This window comes from Populus alba, chromosome 5, assembly GCF_005239225.2.
Source record: "Populus alba chromosome 5, ASM523922v2, whole genome shotgun sequence".
In the NCBI taxonomy this organism is placed as follows: Eukaryota; Viridiplantae; Streptophyta; class Magnoliopsida; order Malpighiales; family Salicaceae; genus Populus; species Populus alba.
In genome coordinates this window covers 2,109,019-2,135,679 of record NC_133288.1, presented here as the reverse complement: position 1 = coordinate 2,135,679, position 26,661 = coordinate 2,109,019, and the positions used below count along the sequence as shown (strand labels likewise).

Here is a 26,661-nt window from a genome sequence, read left to right as displayed (position 1 = left end):
TAAGCAATCAAAACATTACTTTTTAAAAACAATTAGGACTTCTTGAATTTCCCAATTTGCTAAATCTTCTCCCTCGGCCAGTTTCCTCACGAATGAGTCGTCTTCCAAAACACCAATAGTCAGCTGGGGCAACTGTTCATGAGCATTATCCTCTTCCTTTAAATCTTGTTCACCGCCGTATTCAAGATAATTGATAGTAGCACCATTGAATTCTTTTCTTAATTCCCCCTCATAATCCTCTGTTTTTATCACATATGCGGATCTTGGAAATGTTACATGGATTGGCGGGATCTCTATTCGGTCTTCATCTGGTTCTCTTCTCTCAATCCGGGCTATTCTCTTTTCTCTTCTAATTTCAGCTGCTCTTTTGAAATCTGCTTTCCCAGGCTTAAACCCTAAGCCAAACCTTTGATCTGCGCACTTCATTTTTATCACATTAATCCTCTCAGGCATTCCGGTAGTATGGTCATATTGAAATGGCAGTCCATGCTTTAAGAAGTATTTAGCAGCCATTTTTGCTGCTTCGGAAATTTCTGGCTTTCTTCGTACCGTATTTTCTGGTACCCATTCAGCATTTACAACTTCAAATGCATGCATATTTTCGTCCTTACTTTCTTCAGTTTCTATGTAAAGGATCGAGACATTTTTTATCATTGACAAAGTTTCCTCAGCTCTCACAGTCACCAAATTCCCATTGATGATAAACTTGACCCGTTGATGTAAAGAAGATGCGACAGCTCGGGCTGCATGGATCCAAGGTCTCCCCAGTAAAATGCTATATGATGGATGAATGTCCATTACTTGTAATGTGACTTGGAATGGTTGTGGGCCAATGATTAGTTCAACATCAATACTCCCACTGATTGGTCTAGATGACCCATCATATGCCCTAGCAGTCATGGTACTTGGCTTCATGTGAGAAGCATCAACTGGCATTTTATCAAGTACATGTCTTGGCAATACATTAAGAGAAGAACCATTATCTATAAGCACCTTAGCAATCACACAATCCTTGCATTTTACCGTGATATGCAATGGTTTATTATGACCGGTTCCTTCATGATCCAGCTCATCATCGGTAAAATAAAGGTAATTGGTGGCTTGAATACGACCCACCAAATGTCCTATGGAATCTTGTGTAATATCCTGAGGAACATATGCTTCATTAAGAACCTTCTGAAGGGCGTTCCTGTGCAATTCTGAACTCAATATTAATGACAACAAAGAGATCCTAGCAGGTGTTTTCTTTAGCTGATCAACCACACTATATTCGCTGTGCTTCATCAATTTCAGAAATTCATTAGCCTCTTCATCACTTACTGGTTTATTAACCTCATCTGTCTTTGTCAATTCTGTCATATCCTTTCCTTTGGCTTTTCTATGGTTTTCCAACTCTTCAGGAGTAAAACATCTCCCACTCCGAGTGAGTCCTCCTACTTCCGCATGGAAAACAAGGGCAGGATTTGTGCTATGAAAAGAATAACCATAATTATAGGGTTGGGCATTATAGCTTCTGCTAACAGTATTCATAGGCTTGGTTAGGATCATTTTTGGTGGACCCTTTTCGGTTGGTACATATCTACACACTTCCACTTTCTCGTTACAACCAGTCATTGTTCCTACTAAATCATCTTCTTTGGGTTTCATCAATCTTAACATTCCCAACGTCATCATATTTTCTACTTCCAAATGAAACTCCTCGCATGAGTCAATATCATGCCCAAACTGCTGATGATACTTACAATACTCATTCGCATCCCCTACAGCTTGCATTCTGACTGGTGTCTTCAGATAATTGGTTTGTCTTAGCATCCCATACAATTTATCCATAGTCACCCTTAATGTTGCTTTACTTTCCATTCCTATCTCCAAGCTATTAACTCCACTTCCAGAAGCATGGTTTGGTAGAGGGTTTGAGTTCACATTTGGGGATTCATCAAAAGAAATCCACCCAGCTTTGATGAGTTGAAGGATTCTTCTTTTGAATGCAAGACATCCATCAATATTGTGTCCCACGACACCATCATGGTATTCACATTTCTGATCAGGTTTATACCATTGGGGAAATGGTGGTTGTAAAGGAGTTAAAGGAACAGGTACTACTTGGCCAATACTGAGCAACCTCTGATACATCTCAGTGAGAGACATTGGTAGTGGTGGAAGTTGTACTTGGTCTATTGGAAAATTTCTTCTTGGGCGGTATGCATTGTTGGTATGGTTATTTATTGAGTTATTTTGGGTGCTTGGAGGTGCAGAGAATTTTATATTGGATATGGAGGGAGTAGGTGTAATACTTTTGAAGCTGTAAGTATCTTGGTAGGTGTTCTTCCCTCTACCTTCCCTTTCAACATTGTGAACTTCTACTTCTTTCCTTTTTCCAATAAAACCTCTTTTTTCAGTAGGATCCACGATCCTACCTGTTCGAACAGCTTGTTCGATCCTTTCAGCTATGACCACCAAATCAGAGAAATTTTGTGCAGCACTACCTACCAAATATTCAAAGTACGGGGCTTTGAAAGTGTTGGAAAATAAACCAGTCATCTCCCTTTCCGACAATGGAGGATTTACTTGCGCGGCTGATTCACGCCACCTTTGGGCATATTCTCTTACAGACTCCTTATTGCCTTTTTCCATGGCTTGTAGACTTGATCTATCTGGGGCAATGTCCATGTTGAACTTATACTGTCTAATAAAAGCTTCAGCTAAATCCTTCCATCCTTTAATCTTGGTATTATCCAAACGCATATACCAAGCAAGAGCAGCATCACTTAAACTATCCTGAAAGAAATGGATCAATAACTTCTCATCATGGACTACTTCAGCCATCTTATTACAGTATGCTTTAAGATGGGTGATTGGGCATTGAGTTCCAGTATATTTAACAAATTCTGGAACTCTGAATTTTCTGGGAATAACCACATTAGGCACTAAACACATTTCAGCAGCCTTTACCGGATCATACAAATTATTCCCCTCTATTGCCTTCATTCTTTCTTCTAAAGCAGCTAGTTTTTCCTGACCATTTTCCTCTACGATCTTGTTCCTTTGAGGTTCTTCTTCTATCAACACAGTGTGGGGGACTCTCATTGGATGTGCTGATTGAGTAGGTGCGAAATGAGCAGCATGTTGAGGCTCAAATAGTGGAACAACAGGAGGCGGAGGTTGAGGTGTAAATGTTTGTTGAGAAGATGTCCCTTCTCCAACTCTAGGCCTCAAAGCTTGTTCAAGCAAGCTGGTAAGCCTTGCTACATCCTCTTTCAGGCTTTCCATCTCTCTTTGGTGTTGAACCAGCTCTCTTTGGTGTTGAATTTCTAACTGATTTCTCTCTTCATTTTCCATTTTCTTTCGTGAACGAGTATTATGAATACGTTTAGGTTGGGGACCTATATTTCACCTGTTATATGCAGAATATGACAATATATAAGCAAATGTATGTGATGCATGAATGTGAATGCCACATATTGGATATAGATTCGCTTTTTGTTGGTGACATATGGCCGTCATTCTTTGGATATATGGGTTGAACTTGAACTTGATATCATTGTTGCGATGCCGAGAAGAAATCTGCTTAGCTTTTTGACATTTGGGCTTTCAGCTATATACACATATCTTTGCATAGAAAAATGTGGGTCTCAGCCCTCTTATTACTTATTCAGAAACTTACAGTAAAAATTAATCTAATCTATTACAGGAGAAAAAACATTGCCTCTAGTAGCTATTGCTTTCAAAAAAAGATCGGTGTTATCCATGCTTCTTCGATATTTCATTATATCTCCTCCAACCTGACGAGCTTCCACTCGTAATAAATGGGCTTCTGCAGCTGCTCGATTAATCTGATCTTGTAGTTCCCTTATCCTCTCAGTATGAATCAAGTTGTTTCTAGACAAAAAGTTATTGGCATCATCCAATGTTTGATTATGTTGCTTTATCATTTTTTGGTTTCCCATAAGTTGTACGGTCTTTAATTTTTCTTTGTCCAACTTAGATCTCAACGCTTCTGCTTCAGCCTTATGACTGTTCAACTCTGCTTTCTGCTCTTCGTGCATTTTAGTTAAAGCCTCAGCTCTTCCTAATTGGTCTTTAAACTTGACAATGTCTGCCCGACGTATTTTCAATATAGCTTGTGTCTTGATGGCTGACTCTTCCCAATGCTTAGCTTTTTCCATGTAATATGTCATGTCCTGATTAATTGTCTTTTGTGTTTCCAAGTCAGTCTTTGCCTTTATCAAGTCTTGACCACCAGAGTCCCTTTCTTCTTCAGCTATTTTCCTTAAACCCTTTTCTTTGGCTAGCTGCCGCTCTAAAGACACTCTATGTTCCTCATTTGCTTTAAGCTCAGCTTGTAACGCTTTTACTTGTTTTCTTAATTCTTCTTCACAGTTTACTCTTTTTCTTCGAATGCCCACAGACTCAGAAACTTCTGCCATATAAGAGACTCCTCCCTTACGCCATTCAGAATACTTTTCACTAACTGTAGGGTTCCTTAATCCAGTCTCCTTTTTCACAAGTACCAAAGACTTCCAATCCTGTTTAATGCTCTCCAACATCTCCATGGTAGCTCCTTTGTACACTCCAGTAAATTGAGATAAACCAACCGTTCTTGGGATGCTTTGTATGCCCCCAAACTGTCTTGCAACTAAAGCAGGCGCATAGCTAATATATCCAGTCACTCCAATCAAAGGTACCCAAGGCTTCTTCCCACAACTCATTAAGTATGTTACATTTCTCATCCAAGGAGCTCTCCAATTAAACTTGCTTCGTGGAACTCCTTGTAATTTTACTCCCCAGTCATCTTCAGAAAATATTTTCCATTCACTTGATATCAATAACTCTAGTGGCCTTTGATCAAACCACCAAAAATTCCGGAATATTGGTGTCTCGGATTCTATATGACTTACCACCCAAATGAACAATAATGGCACACAACATCTCATAGAACCTTTTCCAGTCTTTTTGCAATGATTGAGGGACAAAAAAGTTTCAGCCAAAATCGCAGCAGAAGGATTAATTTTAGTCTTCTCATACTCAACAAACAAATTGGCTGCCTCTAAACTAACAATTCCAGCAGATGAAGGGCACAAAATCAACCCAAATATTCCCAAAGCCAATATTCTGTATACTTCTACTTTAGCACATGGATTAGACTTTTTAGCAATCAACAACTCTTCTAGTCGTTTCCATCTCAAACCCCCAGAATTATTTTTTTCTCTATACAAACTCATTTGCTGGATTCCCAATAGCTTAGCAAGCTCCTCTATAGTATCCTCCGTCTTTTGATGAAAGTAAACCTTATGTATATCCTCAGGAAATTCTGTCAAAACACCATACTCTTCAATGGTAGGAACCATATCGACATCCCCAAATGTAAAACATCGATAATCAGGATCCCAAAAATGAATCAGAGCTCTTATGGCCAGTGGCAGTATCGGCACATTTAAAAGATGCAAAACTCTCCCATATATCTTAGTAAATTCTGTCTCATCATCCAAATATTTGGTGAGTGGAATCAAACGAATGGCATCATTTATTACACATCTCACCTCTTTTAGCAGCGGTATCCCACTGTCATCCAGTCTAGGGCAGTCTCCCTCGGTCATATGCAATGATTCAGATTCAAGCCCATACTCAATAGTGTTGACTTCTCGATTAACAGCCATTATGTCACCCGAAATAATAATCCTGTTATGAAATGATATATGTTAAGCTTTACTTTAGTGAAACTTACATAGGGAACAACCTAAAGGGTAAGTTCTAGTCATTACATGCTTAGGGTAGGTTGCTATCTAATCTTTGAAAGGTCTTTCGCATGCTCAGTGATCTTCCTCGAAAGGTTGATGTGAGGCTTACAAGTAGCGTGAAGATAGAGGCCCTGAATAATATCAGTTTAGGCATACCAACCACTATCGAGTAAACAATCAAGCGAAAGTTGGATGGTTTCACGAGTCTTACCCAGGCCAAAGCCATTGGGGTACCGCTACTCTCCCACTTAACATAAAGTTTGTATAACAGACCTTTATTATGAAATGTGTGGTGTGTGAAGGCACAAATCTATATTCAATGTATATGATGACATGAATAAATATGGATGCTAAAGCAATAAAATAAAATAAACTAAATAAAAAAATAAATAAAAAACAACACAACAAACATTTATAGCAATTTAACAAATAAAGACAAAGCTTAGTCTGGTCCCCAGTGGAGTCGCCATTCTGTCAGACCCGACATCGCGGCGGCTCTAAAAATTAATTTTAAATCTTCAGAAAGAACGGATTTCTAGCATCCTGTTCTTTGATGGGAATATTCTTGTTTAAGGAGTCGCCACCTAGTATTATGGTCACTAGGAACCCTAACTGGCCAACAGAGATTCTATGGTACGTGACTGGTTACGTAAAAAGGAAAGATATTATCACCCCTTAAACGTCATGCCTAAGGCAGGCTGTATTGCTATTATTTGTCATTTATTGCTAACATATATTTTTCATATCATGATGGTTTGCATATAATATTCCTGACTCTGGCGTCAGTGAATATTAAACTACAGATATTCCCAACTCTGGCGTTGGTAAATATTATGTAGATATCAGAGTGAATAAATTTAAATAATTACCTTTTTTAATCCTGACTCTGGCGTTGGTGAATAAACAAATAAAAATCAATTTATATTTGTTATTTTTACTCATGCAGATTATTTTTATTTTTACGTAGCTAAATAAGGTAAAAATACAATAAAATAAAATAAAATAAATTTTTATTAGTATTTTTTATTCCTGACTCTGGCGTCAGTGAATAAACCAATAACTTTATTTTATTTTATGTTATTATATTTTTTTGCATGCAATTTTTATTTTTTTAGCTAGATAAAATGCAACGAATAAAAATAATATAAATTTAAACCGGTGTTTTTTATTCCTGACTCTGGCGTCAGTGAATAAACCAATAAATTTACATTATTTTTATTCATGCATATGCATTTTTTATTTTTTTATTTTTTTTTTATTATTATTTTTTGGGGCTGGGCTGGGCTAAACCCAGCCCAGCATACATATATTTTTGGGGCTGGGCTGGGCTAAACCCAGCCCAGCATACATACCTTTGGCTGGGCTCAGCTCAGCCCCACAGGGGCTGGGCTGAACCCAGCCAGTCCGGACCGGGTCACTGGCCCAAGCCAGTGACCCGGTTTTAAAAAAACAAAACAGATGCACGCGTGATACAGATCACGCGTGCATCAACAGTGCGAAGGTAATTAAATTACCTTCGCACTGTTCAAACGTTATTTGAATCAACGAAGAACAGAAAAGAAAGAAAAAAAATGTATCGCGAAGGCGCACCTGTTTCTGGCGATTGAAGAAGATCGCGATGCTGGTGACTGTTACCCTCGTCCGGCTACTCTCCCTTCTCTCCCCGCTGTGACCTCTCTGTTTTCCTTGCCTTTGATTTCTCGATTCTCAGTGTGAAGAAGCTGAGAGGTAATGGGTTCTTTGAGGTTTTTTTTACTGATTTCGGGTTGCTTTTTCTGCAGGGATTCTCCTAATGGCGAAGATAATTCTCCTTTTTAGTCTGGTTTCTCGTTCTTGCTTTCACTCTGTTATTTTTTTTTTGCTCTGTTTTCTCGTTGTTCTCTGTTTTTTTCTGGGTTGTATTTTTTTTTTATCCTCTTTTTCTCTAGGTTGATCTCCCTTTTATAGAGACCCAGCCACTAACCAGTCCTGCCTTTGCAGGACTGTTATCTTCCACGAACGAGATCGTGGGTGAGAGCCGTGATCCACGATTGGATCAAATCCGTTGCAGATTTTCAGCCTGTTGAATCGGGATGGAGAAGACGAACACGGCTATTCCACCAGCAACGACGTCGTTTTGGCAACACTGTATTCCTAGTATCAACGGCATCGTTTCGGCAACAGTGGCATTTTCATTTTGACCCCTGAACTTTGGAATTGTAACCGTTGGATCTCAATTGAATAAAAAATTCCTTTTAATTTTGCCCCTTTTTTTATAAGTTTCAATTAAATCCCTCAATTGGTGCACTGTTTACAAAACAGTCCTTAATTCCTGGATTATTCAATTTGATCCTTAATTAATTCTTTCAATTTTCCCCTTTTTTGGATAAATTTCAATTAAGCCCCTGAATTTATTTAATTAATTAAATCAAAGTTTAATTAAGTCCACAAACTTATTAATTTTTTTAATTTCATTAATTAAACTAATCCAAATTTTAAGTAAAGTTCCAAACTTATTAATTCTTTAATTTCTGACCAATTTATTCTCAAATCTGATAATTTTATCCCTAAACATCAAGATTTGCTGTCTTAACCCAATTGTCAACTATATTTAATTTTTATTATTTTGATCAAAAATTAGGTTATGACATAACTCATAAATTCATTAAACAATATAATATTATCTCAAAGTTTAGGATATCAGCTAAAATTAGTATATATTTTATATTATGATATATAATTTTTTTTATAAATTTTTATTTTTAATATCAACACATCAAAATTATATATATATATATAAAGATGAGATGCCAGACTTTACTCTTCTTGGAGATTATAGAAATAAAATGTTAAAAGAGGAGTTCGAATAGTTGACAATAAATTTTTAGGTTACTATCTTGTAAGCTTCTTATATCTTTAGCCTCGCAAGTACTAAATCTTGAATTTTTAAATGACATGTCGGCTAAGTTGAAACCATTGATATGCTAAGAACATGGTTGTTAAACTTTGCGCGGCCTGGCGGGCCGATTCAAAATTTTAGGATCCAAAACCTAAACGGGGATGGGTTTTCAAATAAAAACAATCGACCTGCAAGTTAAAATGACAACTTAGCAATTTAAACTTTTTTTTTTCTTTTATTTTGGACAAAAAATATTTTGTAAAGGTTGTGAAAAAATAAAAAATATTTTTTTTTTTGTTGAAATTTGATCCTTGATTTTTTTACTACTATATGTTTTTTTTTAATCATTCTTTTCTCAATTTTGTCCTTCAAAATTTGATTTAATTTGATTTTTATATCAATTTTGATTATCATGCTTTTGATTATTATTTTTTTTTAATTTTTTATCAATCAAATTTTATCCTTATTATTCTTTTAATTATTATTTATTTTATTTTAAATAATTTATGAGATTTATATATTTTTTTAATTTTATTCTTTTTTAATGTTTTTACCTTTCAGATTTGATCTTTATTAGTTTGATTACTATTTTTTTTTATTTGAAATAGTTTATGAAATTGAATTTTTTAAATTTCATCATCCTTTAACTTTTTGATTTGTTGAATTTGGTTCATATTCTTTTAATAAAATTAAATAAAATATTAATAAGTTATTTTTTAGGTCATTTTTTATAAACATAGCCAGACACTAGAAAATGTTTCTAAACTCATTTTTTATTATATTACCAAACATAAAAAAAAAAAAAAAAAAAAAAACTCACTTTTATGCAATTCACTTTGTATAGAAATCACTTTTCAAAATAAAATTATTTTTCGGTAGATAAACATGGTCTAAGTGTATATTTGGCAGTGCGATGCAAAGTATTTTTGAAAATATGTTTTTTAATAAAAAAAATTAAAATAATATTGTTTTATTTTTTTTTACATAACAAATCCATTGAAAAACATTTAAAAATAATTAATTTAATGATTTTTAAGTGAAAAATAAAATGGATTTAACTGCAAAACAAACAAACCCTAAATCTAACAATTATGATTGAAGGTGTTGGTGCTAGTAGTTTCGTAATACAAACATACATGTCTTTGACAAACTCAATTGACAATGCCAAGCCATTAATTTTTATTAATTTTCAAAATTAATGTGGCATTTATACCATCAAGCAATCCTCTTATAAATAAAAGCGGCAATAGAAAAAATAATCTAACTTCTAAAATCAAAGAGTGAAGAAGAAAACAAAACAACTACAATATCCAAGAAATCACGAGAAAAAAAATAATAACAATGAGATTATATATTTATAACCCTCTCTTGATTGGATTATACGCATACTTTTCTTAATAATGAGATTATATACCTAATTTAATATCATTGTAGATAACGTTAATTGCCTTCATAATTTTTTCTTGACCATTACCATCATTATCTTGAATACATAAAAAAAAAAACATGAGAAAAATAGAAAATATATATTGTGGTGATCGTATTTTAATACCAATCGTAGAGTGATTATTTTGCCACGGCCTTAGTTTTATATATATATTTATATATATATATATATATATATCAATTTTGAATTGAGTTTTTATTAATATTTATGGAATTTGAGACAAGGTATCATCCCTCTTAATGTCATGATTTATGTGTCATGCCTTCTTCACAGTTCATACGTTAGTCATGCATTCTACTAGTATTCTAACACAAACACAACTCTTTTAACATTCATTTACCTATATTTAGTTTCAAATCATCAAGGTGATTTTCAAGAGGGCAACATACAAAAAAAGAAAAAGAAAAAGAAAAAACTAATTCAAGAACATGGCTCCTCCTCAACCTAACCAGATTCAACACTATCCAATTGGTGGGGAGCTAGAACATTTATTCACAAAAACCATGACTCAATATGACATGCTAGGTTTAGTTCTTGTTGGAGATTCAAAAAACTTCTTAAAAACTCTACCAAAACCCATGCTTGATGAGATTCGGATCAAAGGACTAGAAATTGAGATCTACACACCACCAAGGAACAAGATTTGGGTGGCAATTTACTATGATAGGGCAATCAAGGATTTCAAATTGGAAAAGATTGCTTGGGCTGAAGTTCTTGTGAAAAGTGACCTCAAAGTTGGTGACAAAATTGCTTGTTGGTCACTTTACCATGCTGATCTTGGTCCAAATGGGATCTTGGCTTTACTGATTGAAAAGGTAACAAATCAGTAATTTTTTTTATTCATGAATTTAATAATAGTTATCATTGTTATGGGAAAAAAGAAAAATGAATTAGCTTATAATTATTATTATTTTTTCCTGAAAATAGGTTCCTATTGACATTGATAATGAGGGTGGTGTGTAACGAGGCAGAGCTGAAAATGCTGGGGATGGCAAGGAGCGAAGAGTTTGAGCTTGGTGCTATTGGTGTCCTTTCTTTTCTTTTACGAGAATAAATGTTGAAGGCAAATAAATTGCTGGAGGAGGTTATTAGTTCAATAATAAGTTTTTGTCTGTTTAAAATTGGTTTTTATCTTAAAAAAATATATTAAATTGATATTTTTATAAATATTTTTTAATAATTTTAATATATTAATGTCAAAAATATATATGTTTTTTTAAAATATCATTTTAATACATTCTCAATTAGAAAATACATTTTAAAAATATTATAAACCACAGTACCAAATATATATTAATAAGTTGACATTCAATATTCTTGCACTAGTATTGATTTTATTTTTGATATATATATATATATATATATATATATATATATATATATATATTTGCCTCTTAATCTTCCCTATTCAATTTAACCTAAATTTCACAACAAATAAGTAGTTGTTGGTCATACAATTTTACCAAATAAACTCACTATCATCCACATGCTAATCACATTGATTACATATTGTTAATTTGATAGGACACAACTATAAGCTTGGCATTGAATAACCAATCTCATTCAATCTGTTATGATTTATTTTTATATTTTAAGAACGTTTTAAAAAATATATTTTTTTCTTTACTTTAAATTAATTTATTTTTAGTGTTTTTAGATCATTTTGATCTGTTAATATCAAAATAATAATAAAAAAAAAATTATTATTTTGATACATTTCTAAGTGAAAAACACTTTAAAAAGCAACCATAATCACATCATAAAACAAACACAAGTTATCTTTATAAATTATTGATTGAAGACCCAATTGAGAACGAGTTTAAAATTAATATAAAAGTTAAGTCGATTAAAACTTAATTGAGCTGGTTGGGTTTATCTATGACTTGATTAAAAAAAAATTCAAAAGAAACTATTTTAATTTTTTGAATCTTGAAATGAAATCATTACAATTGACTTGATTTCACCTGTGAACCAAACTTTTGATAAATCTAATTTTAATAAATTTATGCACAAGCTTAATAAATTTTTTGGTTTTGGTTTAGTTTTACATTAAACCATATGAAAATTAACTCAATTAAAACTTAATTGATTTAGTAATTCATTTATAATCTTCTCAAAACTCAATCTGATTTTATTTTTTTAAAATAATAAATTTTTATTTTTATTTTTTAAAATATTAAAATAACACTATTTTAAATTCACGTATATAAAACTATGTAACTCATAATCCGAGCCTTGGCTGTATCATGGATTGTGCCGGTTTAAAAACTTTTAAAAACTTTGTGCAGAATATTCAAATGAGGGACCATCTCTCAATAGAAAACTTCGAGGCCCATTTTTTCTAAAACTTTATGGTAACCAAATACAAATACCCATAAATTCAAGGGCCATTCCCACAGCAAACAACAAAAAATTTCAAATTGAATCTGCTATTATTATCCCTTCAAACCCCAACCAATAACCACAAGATCATACCATACAATACTCCACGCACCAACGTGTGCGGTGATTAACAACAACAAAACACTGTATAAAACAAGAAAAACAAAACAAAACAAAGATATGTATACAGAAAAAAATCTGATTGGCCAGCCCACCTTTATATTCAAGTTTCGCGGCAACATCTCTCTTTCTCTCTCTAAAAGAGCCTCTCTTTTCCGTAACTTTGAAAACTCTCTTTTATTTTCTCTCTCTAAAAAACCCTTCTCTATAACACATAACCTTAAAGCTTGCATTTTTCTCTCTTCACGGCCCTTTGTTTCACTGTATGATTTATACCCAGATATCAATTACTCTGAATCTGTAAGTGTATAGTCTCGGATCTGTGAATTAGGGTTTTTAGAGGAGTAATTTTGAGATTTTTGTTGGGGCGTTACTAAGAAAATGTTATATATTTTTTTGTTTCAAAATTTGATTTCTGTTATTTTATTCGTTTTCGTTGTTTTTTGAGGGGGTTTTGGAGATGGGTTTTGAATTGTAGCTTGAATTTTAGTCAAATTTGAAATTTTGGGTTTTGGTGATGTTTTGAATTTGAAATTTTGGGTTTCGTTCTTTTTTCAATTTTGGGGGGTTTATTTTTGAATTATTTTAGTTGTTTCTGAAAGTCATTTTTAAAAAAAATTCTGAAAATTTGAAATTTGGGGGGTCTATCTTTTGTTTTTTGATTGAAAACTGTGATATATGGTAATGGCACTGGGTGGTTGTTTCCTTTCGATTCTCTTTTGAAGTGTTTCCTTAATAGCATTGCGTATTTTGTTGTGATTCCTCTGGTTCTATTTGCTAAAATTGATTTTTTTTTTTCATATATGTATTTTGCTTCTTTTGATACTTTGATAAAATGATGTGATTTTGGTAATGTTATAAAAGTTGAATTCTTGTGGTGCGTTTTGACTGAGGTTTTAAATATAATCCGAGTGGGAAAATATTCTCCACAATTAGTGCAGCTTAGTAAACTCTAACTCGAGTCTAAGTATCCGAACAACCAGAAAAAAAAAAAAAAAAAAAGAAGGAAAAAAGTTTAATATTTGGACTGTGTATTATATTTCAAATTCTGGGGTGGAAGATCGTCTTGCTTTGCCAAGAGTTTTATATTTTTATTATTAATGTAATGTATTTTGTGAATTTTGATGGTTATTGATGTCCATGTTAAAGCTTTTAGCAAATTGGTGTTGCTAATTTGTTCATTGATTGTTTCAGATAGATAGGTCCTCCATGGCCCCAGCAAGGAAAAAAAGTGTGAATAAGCGGTTTCTGAATGAGGTATCACCTGAAAAAGAAGTCAAGAGTTCAGGAAAAAGTAAACATCAGGCGAATGGGGTGAGAATTGGCTTTGTATGTGTTTGTGTACTTACACCAGTTTTTTAATGGTTTGATTCATTCTTTATGATCCAGCTGTTGGCTGAGTTAAATTGCTCGTGGAATTATGTTAAGACTTGATTTATTTTTATTCATAGCCTTGTGGTTCATTGATCTTGATATAGATATGATAGCAAAATTGAGACTTAGTATATTTCTCTTAAACAAATGGCAAAGAGTTTCCAAAGAACTTTCTTTGTTCAGAAAATTTGTAATGTATAATGATATTTTAATGCATTGATATTTTGCTTTCTCCCAGAAGAAGAAATTGTCTGATAAGTTGGGACCTCAATGGAAGAAGGCAGAACTTGAACGATTTTACAAAGCATATCGGGACAATGGAAAGAACTGGAAGAAAGTATGCCTTATGTGTTATCGAGACTCCTTTTCATCATTATACTTTATTTGGTTCTCTTCAGCATGATAATTTTCCATGAACTTTAATTTGTGCAAATTAAGCTCATCATACACTTTAAGTATCATCTTAATTTTGTATTGTTGTTGATGATCAGGTAGCTGCTGAAGTGCGCAACAGATCTGTGGAAATGGTGGAGGCCCTTTACAATATGAATCGGGTACCTTGTGTTCAGCTAGTTTAATCAGTCACTAGTCTCACTGCTTACACGTCCTTCTTGTTGTTTATCTTTACAGTTTTGTCATACTGTGAGAATTTTTTAAGTGGTTTTGTTATTGGAATCGGGATCTTCTTAACCTTTGGTGTCGAGTGTCCTTAATTGAACACAATTCATATCTAATTTGTTTATGCTATCGAACATTTTTACTGGAAGAATTACAATTGGGTGGGCTTCCTTAGAATATGGTTAAGGACCTTAGCTCTTGGAATTTTGATGTGTCCAAAGTAGGACATAAAGTCTGCTGTTTCTATAATTTTGGATTTGTAGTCTAAAGCTTTTGAATAGTTTGTGAACTTTTGAATGTTATATAAGTTGCTTCTTATTCGCATGTCATTCAACGAGGTAATGAAACCCAAAATTTCAAGACAAAAGGTGGATGTCATTGTAAAATTTTGGGCATTGCCTTAGCAGTGCAAGAAGAGTGATTCCAGACAACTTGATACCACTTTTTGGCCCCTGGTTGGGCCTATATTATGGGATTGCAGAGGTAATATAAAAGCTTAAAAAAAATGATGGTATATTTGTTTTAAAGTTTCTTCAACTTGCAAAAGGAAAATATCGTCAGAATCAGTAATATGTATCCTGTGTTAAATCTTGGTTGTTATATGGTAGATGAAGCCTTAGTTAGTCTTGGGGTCCTTGGTTAACATTGTTGCTCTTCCATGTTCTATATTTTTTCAGGCATACTTGTCTCTTCCAGAGGGAACAGCTTCTGTAGTTGGGCTTATAGCTATGATGATCGATCACTATAGTGTTCTGGTATGATTGCATTTGACATCTGGAAGTTCATCTTAATTTCTAATTGTCTTCATTGTTCTTATTTTTTGTTCTTGTTTCTTTCTCTTTTTTTCCCTCTGGGAAGGGGAGTTCAGGGAAGTGCAAATTGAAAATTTAATTATTCAGATAATTTTAGATTTATGGTAGCCATGGTGTTTATAGCAGACATGCTGGAGAATACTTTACAGCAACTGACTGAAAATGAGACAGATAATTTGATGCATTATGGGTGTTCACAGTAAGAAGGGACCATAAATTTTGTTTTTTATCATTATTAAGTTGCATAATCTGATAATTAGATGGCTACAGAAAAACATTTTATAAGATGCATTTTGATTTACCTAGTAGAATTGCTGTAAATCCTGATTTTGTCTTGTTGTCTGCTGACAAATCAAAAGCTGATTGCTTGTATCCGGATTTTGAACTTGCAGGAAGCAAGTGATAGTGAACGAGAAAGCAATGAGATGCCTGGAGTACTCAGGAAGCTTCAGAAACACAAGCGGCCAAAAGTGCTGCTTAGTACATCAAAAGAAGATCCCCAACATTCTCGCATGGTTGGATCAACTGATGGATGCTTATCATTATTAAAAATAGGATGTGGTAATATACTTTGCTTATGGAAAACACAACTCTGGTTTGTTTCCAGTTTTTCCTTTCTCCACTCTGTTATGATTTGAGGAGTACTCGTACTTGTTTTCCTTAATTAGGTCTCCAACTTACATGCATTAGATGGCTCATGCATTCCAGCTGTCGCTGTCAGTGTGTGTATTTTTGTTGTCCAAACATTCCCTGTCCTTTGCTATCTTCTTTTCTAAAAACTTTCAATGAATTTAATCTAATCACTCTTTTACCCGTATTCTTTTATACTTTTCACTGCATAAACTGTAACCTTTTATGGGGTTATGCTAATGACATCTAAGTGGTTTAGTAAGATACTAAGGTGGAGAGACAATTTCCACCTCCTGTCTTTGTTTATTAATGTAATTGGATAGAAAGCCACAATTGTGAAATTATCAGTATGGTCCAAACTTTGATTTTTTAGAAATGTTATCTAAGACAGGATAAAAAAGAAGCACACAGAAGGAGTCATGCTTTGATCCAATTGAGTCAAATGAGATGAAAGTGAAATCTATTTCCTCAGTTGGAATAGGGCTGAACAGAAAACTGTATGAATCACATGCTGTTACAGGTATAGAATTCCCCCCAGCGGTCATCTACATGGAGTGATATCCATACCCTGTTATTGAAAATGATGCAAATCCAATGGTTTTGATGTCCAAATACAATTGTATAGGGATTGGATAGAATAGGCAACTAATCTGACTCTTATAATTTTCTGTGAACTGGAATTACAACAACAAAAGATTTAATTTTTCTGACATGGAAGTTCTTTTCCTGAGATTTTTCCATCAAGGTTTAGTATTGAATTTGATTTGATAGTGTGATTATGCAACTCAGTTTTGTTTTATTTTTATTTTCTTGCATTGTTCCTTTCCTTTATACTTCTAATTTTCTCATAAATATTTGAACTCAAACAGAGTAGTTAATGCGTGATATAAATGTTTCTAACAACAGCGATGACCTTTTGAAGTGTTGTTTCTGATGAATTCAAATTCATATTTAGGCCGTCCACTTCATGCAGTTGGGAAAAGGACACCTCGCTTCCCTGTTTCATATCTGCGTAAAAAAGATGATGGAGAAAATTATGTTTCACCAAAGAAGAAGCGCAGAAAGTCAGAGATCAATGCTGATGATAATGACGATGAGCATGCTGCTGTACTGGCATTAACTGAGGCATTGCAGAGAGTAGACTCTCCTCAAATGTCTCAAACACCCTGTAGAAGAACAGAAAATATGAAATCATCACCTGTTCAAAGCTGGGATAGGATGGTATTTTACTGTAGGCCATTTTTTCATGGCTATTGTTACTTTGGTTATGCAATATCATAACTTTCTGTCTTCTTAATTGAATTCTGCAGTCTGAATCATCTCCAGCAAATCTTTGTGATGCTTCCATAAATGAAAATTGGTCTGAAAGTGGCATAGGACATGGGGGCCCTGATCTTGCTTGTGTGAGGGATGCAAGCTCCTTGGCGGAAATGGAAGGTATAGGTACTGTAGAAGTTCATCGAAAAGGCAAGAAGTTCTATGGAAATAAAATAAGAGTTGAGAAGATTGGGAACAGTCAGCCTGATGATGGTGGAGAAGCGTGTAGTGGCACTGAAAAAGAGCAAAAGGCCAGCACTTTGAAGGGAAAAGTTGAAATTGAGATGTCAAATGCAAAAATTGATGAGACCTTTCATCGGAGCCAAAGGAAGAGAAGCAAGAAACTTTTTTCAGATGGTAATTCTTCTCTTTCACACTTGATCTTGAGTGTTATGAATTGGCAAATCATCTTTCCTTTTCATGAGCGAGAGTTATATAGTTACTTCATTGCATGTTTCATTTGAGATCATCATTCGTTAAATCAAAAGACTTTTTAGGATTGCAGTTTCGTTTTCTTCTGAAGTTGTGTATTATGAAGTCTTTTGCCCTTGCATTGGAGTGAAATTTGTGCCACATCTCCTAAGAATTGTAAATCTTGTTATAGCCCCTGTATTTTTTTCTGTTGAAATTTGTATATTTGAAGTTATCTGGTTAGGTGCTTTGTTAGGGATTTAGGATTCAATACAGCAAGTCTGCCCAAGATAATGGGAAGATATGGCTCTTGAATTCAATTCTCAGATTACAAACTAATAGACAACGAGGATGATGCTTATAGTGGAGACCATGGAGTTTCTGTCTTAAAAATAAATTTGTGGGAAACTCAGGAAAGTAGTTTCCTTTAATATGGCTCTATTTATAGTTAATGCTTAGACCATGTCCTGATTATTCGGAGTCTATTGGAGGATTATCATTCAGGAGGATTATTTGGAGAACTGTAATGAGTGTGGGGCTTGTTTTTATAACTTCATATGCTTTGGATTTTGTCTTTGAAGAAGCAACTTTTTGAAAGGTGAGATCAGACCTGATTATCAACTCTTTTATATCATTGATAGCCTGGATAACCTTTTTTATTGTCAACTCAGCGCACCCAAGGTATTGGAGAGGGTTCCTGGTTAAGTGAACTTATCTCCTGTCACTAGATTTGTGTGATATAAACTGTTGTTTTATGATGCAATATTTTCCCTCCCCTCCTCTTCACATCCCGGCATTTGGTTTGGTTGAATGATCAAGCCATTCAAGAAAATTCTACCAATTAGCATGGCTGGTAAATCTCCCGGAAGAGTTACCAGAGACCTAGAACTGACTTCAACTTTCACCAATGCATGGGGTGGTGAAGTAGTGATAATCATTGCATAACCTGTTGTTGGGACAAAACTAGAGGGAAGTACACGTGACAGTTTTTAACTTGTGAATTGATTTGCTTCTCCTAGCTGTACTCCTTTTAAGTTTGTAGAATGTTCTTGATGTGTCAATGCTAACCAACTCATCCAACCATTTGTACTCCCACTGCTGATGTATTACATTTTCCTTATTTATTTGCAGATGAACCTGCTGACTTGATTGGTCTTCAAACATTGGCTCTTGTATCTGCAATGGAATTTGGTAAATGTTAAATGCATCTCTGGTTCTATACATACTTGTGTGAAATGACGAAATATATTGAAGTACAATGAGTAATTAATTTAGTAACATTGCATCACTTGTCAAACATCCCATTTGCATGCTGAATTTTTGTACAATATTGCCTTGTTAGAGATGATAATTTCAAGAAAACTTCACTGCTGAAATCTTTCCTATAAATATTTATGCTGAAATCCTAATGTAGAATATTAATCAATTTTGTATTCTTCAATTTCAGATGAAACAATCAATTTTACATTCTTCAATTTCAGCTGAAACAACAGATCACTACTTTTTTCTTATTTCACTTCCTATTTACCTTGTTTCTTTTATCTTTGGAACACACACATACACACACACAAAAGGGACGGGAGGATGTGTAAGGGAAGATAAAAAAACAGATTATGTTATCAAGTGGACTGTGATGTCTACTTAATGCATTTGGTATTTTGACGTTGCATATTAGGTAAATATTAAATGTTCTCCTGCATTTTCTTATGGTTCCATCTTGCATTTTGTTTCTGCATTGATTTTTTCTATGAAGTTTTTGCTTCTCTAAATGATTGTAATCAGATATTGGCAAACTGATTATTTTCTTTTATTAATATAAAAGGATTACAATCTATTTTGACATACTTTATGCTTTGGTCTACTCCGCATATAGGTCTTAGTTTGTTGTAGCTGAGGTGCTATTCCTTTTCATATGTGCTTAAAATATAAATCCTTCTTTTTTCTCTTTTAATGTTTGTTTTAGAATCATCTTCCCTGTTGGATGATGAAAGAACCACCGAAACTGGGGACGACAAGAGTAGCATACCTGAATCTGCATCTACTAGTCATCATAGAGATAAAACTAAATTCTCAAGGCAGAAAGAAAAGGCAACAAGTGAAGTTGAGGGTACAACCTCAAGAAAATCTAAGCTTGGAAGATATCCACAAAGTTCTGCTAAATCAGTCTCTGAAGCAAATAAACGGCCTCAGTCCATCAGCAATGATATGCTGAAAAGAAAACGCGAGGCTGTAGTAGCAAAGGTATACCCATTTGTTCATTTAACTCTTTCATTCATTCATTCATTAATACCTGTTAGCATGCTTTGATTTATCGGTTGAATTTCCCTTGCAATTTTGATACACAACTGTTATTGATTGCTTCAGTTTAGGTGTATTCATCAGGTCCCAGCAAATGAAAGTTTAGTTTTCCCCTCTACATAAATGGACATGTGAATGCTTGAAGGCATAAACATGTTTGGAATTTGTTAGATACTAGTGTCGCTGGTTATTCCTTGCTCTTTCCTTTTCTCTTTGGTCATAATTGGTGTTTGACTCCATTCCATATGAACCCTGGCACAGGTTCTGGATGAAGAGGAGCATACATCTGTGGTTAAAGGAAAACGCAGTGCTCAAATTACTTCTCCTTCAAAACAATTGAAATCATTAAAATTGCCAGATGGTTCTTTCAGTGGTGATCAGAAAACTATAGGAAATGATCTAGCAACATCAACTGAACAAGTTCCTGTTGCAAGCCAAGTTATCTTACCAATGAGAAAAACAAGTAGACGCAAGATGGATCTAAAGAGAGCAATGATTCCAAAGGTGAACGTTCTGAAGAATCAAATTAGTAAATACTCCATCTCCCTACAAGATGGAGCAACCCATCTAAAGGTGAAGTCCTCCATTTGTAATTCTATTTATCATAGTTTACCAATTATTAGAGTCTCATTTTCAGATGTTCTTATTGGTTTCTGGAATTACAGGACAAGCTTTCTTGTATATTATCATCTCCTATGGTTCGCAGATGGTGTACATATGAATGGTTTTACAGTGCAGTTGACTACCCTTGGTTTTCTAGAATGGAGTTTGTTGAATATTTGAATCATGTTGGACTTGGGCACATTCCAAGGCTGACTCGAGTAGAATGGGGTGTCATAAGAAGGTATGTTTTGTTTTTCAATCTCTGTCAAGCATATTATAGCTACATTCATGGAGCGTAAACTAATGTAACTTTCTTCTTTATGCAGTTCTCTTGGCAAACCTCGGAGGTTTTCTGAGCGTTTTTTACACGAAGAAAGAGAGAAACTCCAGCAATATAGAGAATCTGTGAGAAAACATTATATGGAGCTTCGTACTGGTTTAAGGGAAGGACTTCCAACAGATTTAGTAAGGCCTTTATCAGTTGGACAGCGAGTAATTGCTATTCACCCCAAAACAAGAGAACTTCATGATGGAAGTGTGCTCACCGTGGATCATGACCGGTGCAGGGTTCAGTTTGATCGTGCTGAGTTAGGAGTTGAATTTGTCAAGGTAATTGCATTCTTGAATTTATGTGTGTTATATTTCTTACTTTCATGTGTTGTTTACAGTTATTCAGATTTTGTTATTCGTGTTTTGCTTTTTTCAGTGGCATAAATAGTTTGCATTTGAAAAGATCTTTTGGAAGTTGGAACAATGTGAAAGACTTGAATATTCTATTAAGTTTTGTTAGAATTTACTTATGCTGTGCTGATTCAGAAATTGGCTTCAAATGTTATGCTCATGGTTCATTGGTTTGTAAAATAACGAGCAGCAATCAATTTGGTTGCCCTCTATGAATGGTGCCCCAGACACCTTACGACATCCTAGTTTATCAAGCGAAAAATGATCAATTTCATAGTAGTTTGCTGTAATGCCAAGAGTCTTGTTGACTACAAAGATGAGTGGTTGTAGCCCGTAACATGGGTCATACTGGTTCTGCTGCAAGTCATTGGTTACACAATTTCTGGTTAGTACGTATGACTTATCGGCTGGGATTATAAAGCTTTCATAGTCTTTAATCCTCCCGATGTATGAGCTTTTGTGCTTTTATAAGCTATTTGTAATTGTTAGGCAGTTAAGAGCTATTAAATTACTTCTATTTTTTTGGGAAGTGTAATTTAGCAAATTTCTTGTCCTAATTGTTAATGAACTGTCTCCAAACAGTCTGGTTTAGTAAAGTAAAATTTCTTCTTAAGAATTTATCTGAATTTTGCTATTGGTTTGTTTCCAACTTGTGCCTTTCTTCTACTTTTCCTCTCATGATTCAGTCTCTAATGATTCATCCATTTTGTTCCCAAGTCATGTTCAGAAGGAAATATATTTTCTGCGGAATTTATTCTAGGCATAGACATCTCCTCCATTTATTTTTTTTCCTTTAAAAACTAGCAAAGTCGTCTCTCCTACTTCAGAACAATGACAATAAATATTTTACTGTAGGATATAGATTGCATGCCTTCAAATCCGCTGGATAACATGCCAGAAGCTCTTAGGAGACAGAAAACCTCTGTTCTGCCCAAGGAACTGCTAGTGAATGGGAAGTCAAACATTGGAGAGTTCACTGCAATTGAAAAACTAAGGAATGCACAGAGTCCCATGAATGCATTGATGAAGCAGGCACAAGTAAGAATAGCTATCCATTAAACTTCAGAATAACGGTATTACAAAATTTGTTAATTTCAAGCACTATGATTACTTTTTATTCAGGTTGAGGCAAACCATGCCAACCTGCTTGCCAAGGCAACATCCACTGACATTGTCATTGCACAAGGAGCCTGTGGTCAACCTTCTAGGGTATCACAGATCCAACTGAAGGAATATGATATTCGAGCTCTGTCTGAGCTGAGTTGTGTTCTTGATAAAAAGGTACAAGATGCAGTTATATGCAACCTGTTACATTCAGTTGAACAACATGCAATACTTGTGATGCTCAGTTATGGCACAGATGTTTGTCACTGTCTGCCATTTTACAGGGAGGATTTGCTTTTCTTTGGTCTATGATTTAATTCTGCAACACTTCCGGTTCTGGCTCAATGTTCCTTCCATTTTCAGACTGTCCTCATTATTGTCTTTTGGGATTTGGATTGTAAATTACATGCAACCGATTATGCTGGCTAGGCATTTCCTTTGGAAGAGCACAACATAAAATCATAATGTGCACTCACCATTTTGGTCTCCTGGCTTATGCAGTGCTAGCATTTTTATCCTTAATACTTGATTCAACACTGTACTTCTTCATGATCTTGTATACAAATGGAGTTGCCTTGGATTTGCATCAAGTTTGTGACCATATTTTTCCCTGTTTTATAATTATAGGAATTGTGGTTGATGGTGCTTAAAAACACAAATAATGATGTAATGGAAAACCCAAAAAATGGAGATAACTCTTTAAAAGATTCTGAACCTTTCAAGAAGCACTTGCCACAGTACTTGTACAGCTTAAGGAAGCCAGTGGCCAGTCATGTGCCTTGCTTATATTTTCACTCACACCTTATATGATTGCATGTTCACTTTCAGATTTGTGTGCCGCAATCTTGATTCAAACTCTAATCACTTTGTATATCTGACAGGCCTCTTCTGTTTTACTCAATTTGAGGCAGCTTAATACTTATATCGGAAACAATGTGCCTGCTTGGCTGAAACCTCCAGCCAATTCCTGTTTCTCTGGTATGCTAAGACCGCATGATAATTCTTGTGTTTCTCAAGATTCAGGATCTGCTGTTCTCGAGATTGTTAGAGGTTTGAGATTAAAGGCACATACTATGGTAGATGCTGCTGTCCAGGTATTCACATTCAGTCTTCTTGCTCTCCTAACTCTTCCATGCCTGCATACTGATCTGAAATGTGTTTGCAGAAATTCTGAATGTAATCATTTTTTAACTCTGCTATTACTGATGAAAGTGGTTCTATGATCCCTTAATCATGACCATCCATTTAATCTTGAAAAAAAGTTCTGTGGTTCTCATACATTATATCAATATAAGATTGATGGTTCTATTTCTCTAGCAACACATTATTACTCGTTGGTGATTGGTGCTGCAGACTGAGCCTTTTACGCAACCCATTAGATGGAACTCAGCAATTCCTAAGTTGGGCCTGTTGGGAACCTTTTTTTTAAAAAATATATTATATTTTGAGCGAACTCATGTTCAAGTCCCCTTAGATACTTTATCTGGAGGTTCATTGTCTTATATCTGCTGGTTGCTAGTAATATATCTAGCTTGATGTTCTCTTCATTATAGAATTAACCAGAGGCATGTATCCATTATCTAGTGATCACTTAGTGATGCAATACCTATTGCAGGCAATTTCATCCATGAAAGAAGGGGAAGATGCCTTTGCGAGAATTGGAGAGGCATTAGATTCTATGGATAGAAGTCATTTGGGATCAGAATCTAGGGCGCAAATGATCAGGTCCCAGGAGGAGGCCAATACCGGTTTATGCCTTCAAAATCAGTTGATTCCCAGCACACCAGAGTCCCAGGTTAACTGCAATGTATCTGGGCCTCAATCAAATGATTCTGAAAAGATTGAGACAGCAATTCCTTCAGAGCTCATATCATCATGTGTCGCTGCTTTGCTCATGATACAGGTAACCTGGACATTTTTAACCACCGTGCTCTCTTGGACAGAAAATGTCCACTCCCGTTGATTTCCTATAATATCATGCTCATCATGTTTTAATAATACGCAGACATGCACTGAACGACAGTATCCCCCATCTGATGTGGCCCAGATAATTGATTCTGCTGTTACTAGCTTGCATCCATGCTGTCCACAAAATCTGCCAATATATAGAGAGATACAAATGTGCATGGGAAAAATAAAGACGCAAATACTGGCTCTAATACCAACATGAAACTGCTGCGCTCTACTATACCTTACCATCAACCCCTTGTATATATGCTGTTGGAACTTGGAATCTTGGTTTCAGCTTCATTTCCCAGGATCCACTAACCCCTATTCAGCATTAATTTTTTTTAGGTTACTGCTAATAGTGATCATTAATCATGAGTTAATAATATTTCTACAAGCTAGTGTAGTTCTTCCCCACCTTTATTTATCTATCAAATTATTCCCCCGCTTAACTGGAATGATGTCATCTTCAATGAGGAAATTTTGTTTTTGGTTTTTTATCCATTTTGTTTCATTCGATCAGAGAGAATAGAAATTGTTTCTAGAATTGCTGTTTAATGCAGAGTATTTTCTTGAGAAGTTGTTCTCCGTTTCATGATCCACTGGTAGAACACATCCTGCATGGTGGTTTGTGCATGGACTGCCTGCCTCATAATGAACTGCAACGTCTCATAAGTATACGGAGATCAAGTAATTTGAATGATAAGGCTTGCAGCAGCGCAGTTTTCTTGCAAAGCCGGCCTTATAATTACGGCCACCGGTACTGTTTTTCATCATACGTCAGGTCAGCTTTATAATGATGTTTTGGAAAAAGAATTTAAAAAAAATCTCGAAATTGGGTTATCCGGTTTGGTCTGTCAGTTTGTGTTTTAAAAGGTTAACTTTCAAACAGGTTTAAAATAAAATCTAGGGCTAGGCTTTGATTCAATCTGCAAGGCCGGTCGAGCTAAACAAGGTTCAAAATAATTAGTCTTCTGTTAAGAGATCTGCATACCGTGATGATGAATGCTAGATTCTTCCATTGATAAATTTCCCATCCGATCAACTGTTTCCCTCGTACCTTGTCTTTGTTAGTTAGAGTCCATGGAATGTTTTCTCAGCAGCTGTGGTAAGATGTAGATGAAGCTCTTCATTTTCATTTTTCTTTCACCATAATCGGCCAAGTCAATTCCTCGTCTCAGGCCAGAGACCCCTCAATCCATGTTACTTTCCTCGCTAATATGTGATCACTTTCAAGTTTCAAGCTGAATTCATCAATCAAACTCTATTAAAAAATAATAATCATGTTAATAAGATTTATTAATATCAATAATTAATTTTTTAAAAAATATAATAAAAATTATTAATTAATTATTTTTTAAAAAATAAGATATTCTAATGATATCAAGAGAAGAATATCTTGATATCAAATAAAAATTCATCAATAAAAAGATGTAATTCAAAATCATTTTAGTCAGTGTTGTGATTTCCAAGTTGAAAAATACATATTATAAAAAAGTCTATATCTAAATTTTTGTGTTAAAAACAAATATCATGAAAATTATTATCTATCGTTGTTATTATTTGTCATTATCTTTTATATTTACATGTACATTTTATTTGTTATTTTCAGGTTTATCGAGTCATGTCAGGAGTGGTTTTAGTTTAAGTATCTTTTGCTATGTAATTATGATGTCATTCAAGATATTTATCTCATAAACTTAAAATGTAGTATTAATAAGTAAATTTAGATGTATGAATTTAATTTAATGATATAATTTTAAGTACTTACTTTAATATAATTTTAAATACTTACTTTAACCATGCATGTTTATAGTTGACATTTGATCTTTCACTTGAATTTCATCATATGATATAGTTTATGTAATGATAATATATAGCAATTGAGTTATATATTGTTTTTTTTTTTTTTTATGAACTTAAATTTTGTAATATTATTGAATAAAATATGTTATGCTGATGATTATAAGTTTGGTTGAGATTCAGAATGATTAAATCGTGTTGTGAAATGATATAAAAAGTGTAAATCTGATATTATCGATAACTTGGAACCTCTCAATTTTGAAATGAAGAAGGATTCTGCTGCCAAATTTCAATGGATTATTTTTGCATCAAAAAATCTCCTTTTGCAGCGGCGTTCCTTAAACATTTCCAGTTGCTATGAGATGGATTTTGAGAATGAGAAAATAAAATTAAAATCAACTGTTTTGCATTTTTCTCTTGTTGCAGTTGGCGGTGATCCGCAGGGAAGTGAAGAGGGGAGCAAGGTGTGACTGACCCTTGCTTTTTTTTCTCACGTTA

General features: G+C 34.3%; 1 protein-coding gene across 6 annotated transcripts in view; it reads left to right on the top strand.

Annotated features, from left to right (window-relative positions):
* The window catches only part of LOC118047654 (protein ALWAYS EARLY 2), an 81,034-nt gene extending 56,174 nt beyond the window's left edge, over positions 1-24,860 (top strand). Inside the window, exons 1-18 of one of the 6 annotated variants that reach the window (XM_073409464.1) lie at positions 12,701-12,865; positions 13,760-13,879; positions 14,181-14,276; positions 14,431-14,493; positions 15,235-15,312; positions 15,762-15,930; positions 16,955-17,220; positions 17,310-17,673; positions 18,859-18,918; positions 19,691-19,968; positions 20,287-20,598; positions 20,691-20,869; positions 20,955-21,237; positions 22,165-22,347; positions 22,432-22,590; positions 23,295-23,507; positions 24,029-24,316; positions 24,419-24,860. In XM_073409464.1, the coding sequence (XP_073265565.1) occupies positions 13,775-13,879; positions 14,181-14,276; positions 14,431-14,493; positions 15,235-15,312; positions 15,762-15,930; positions 16,955-17,220; positions 17,310-17,673; positions 18,859-18,918; positions 19,691-19,968; positions 20,287-20,598; positions 20,691-20,869; positions 20,955-21,237; positions 22,165-22,347; positions 22,432-22,590; positions 23,295-23,507; positions 24,029-24,316; positions 24,419-24,583 (3,261 nt within the window). In that variant the 5' untranslated portion in view covers positions 12,701-12,865; positions 13,760-13,774 and the 3' untranslated portion in view covers positions 24,584-24,860. Of the gene's footprint in view, positions 1-12,700; positions 12,866-13,759; positions 13,880-14,177; positions 14,277-14,430; positions 14,494-14,524; positions 15,041-15,234; positions 15,313-15,761; positions 15,931-16,366; positions 16,520-16,954; positions 17,221-17,309; positions 17,674-18,858; positions 18,919-19,690; positions 19,969-20,286; positions 20,599-20,690; positions 20,870-20,954; positions 21,238-22,164; positions 22,348-22,431; positions 22,591-23,294; positions 23,508-24,028; positions 24,317-24,418 lie in introns of those variants that run through there. The other 5 variants (XM_073409465.1, XM_035057003.2, XM_073409466.1 and 2 more) reach the window with 5 other exon arrangements.
* The last annotated feature ends 1,801 nt before the right edge of the window (positions 24,861-26,661 follow it).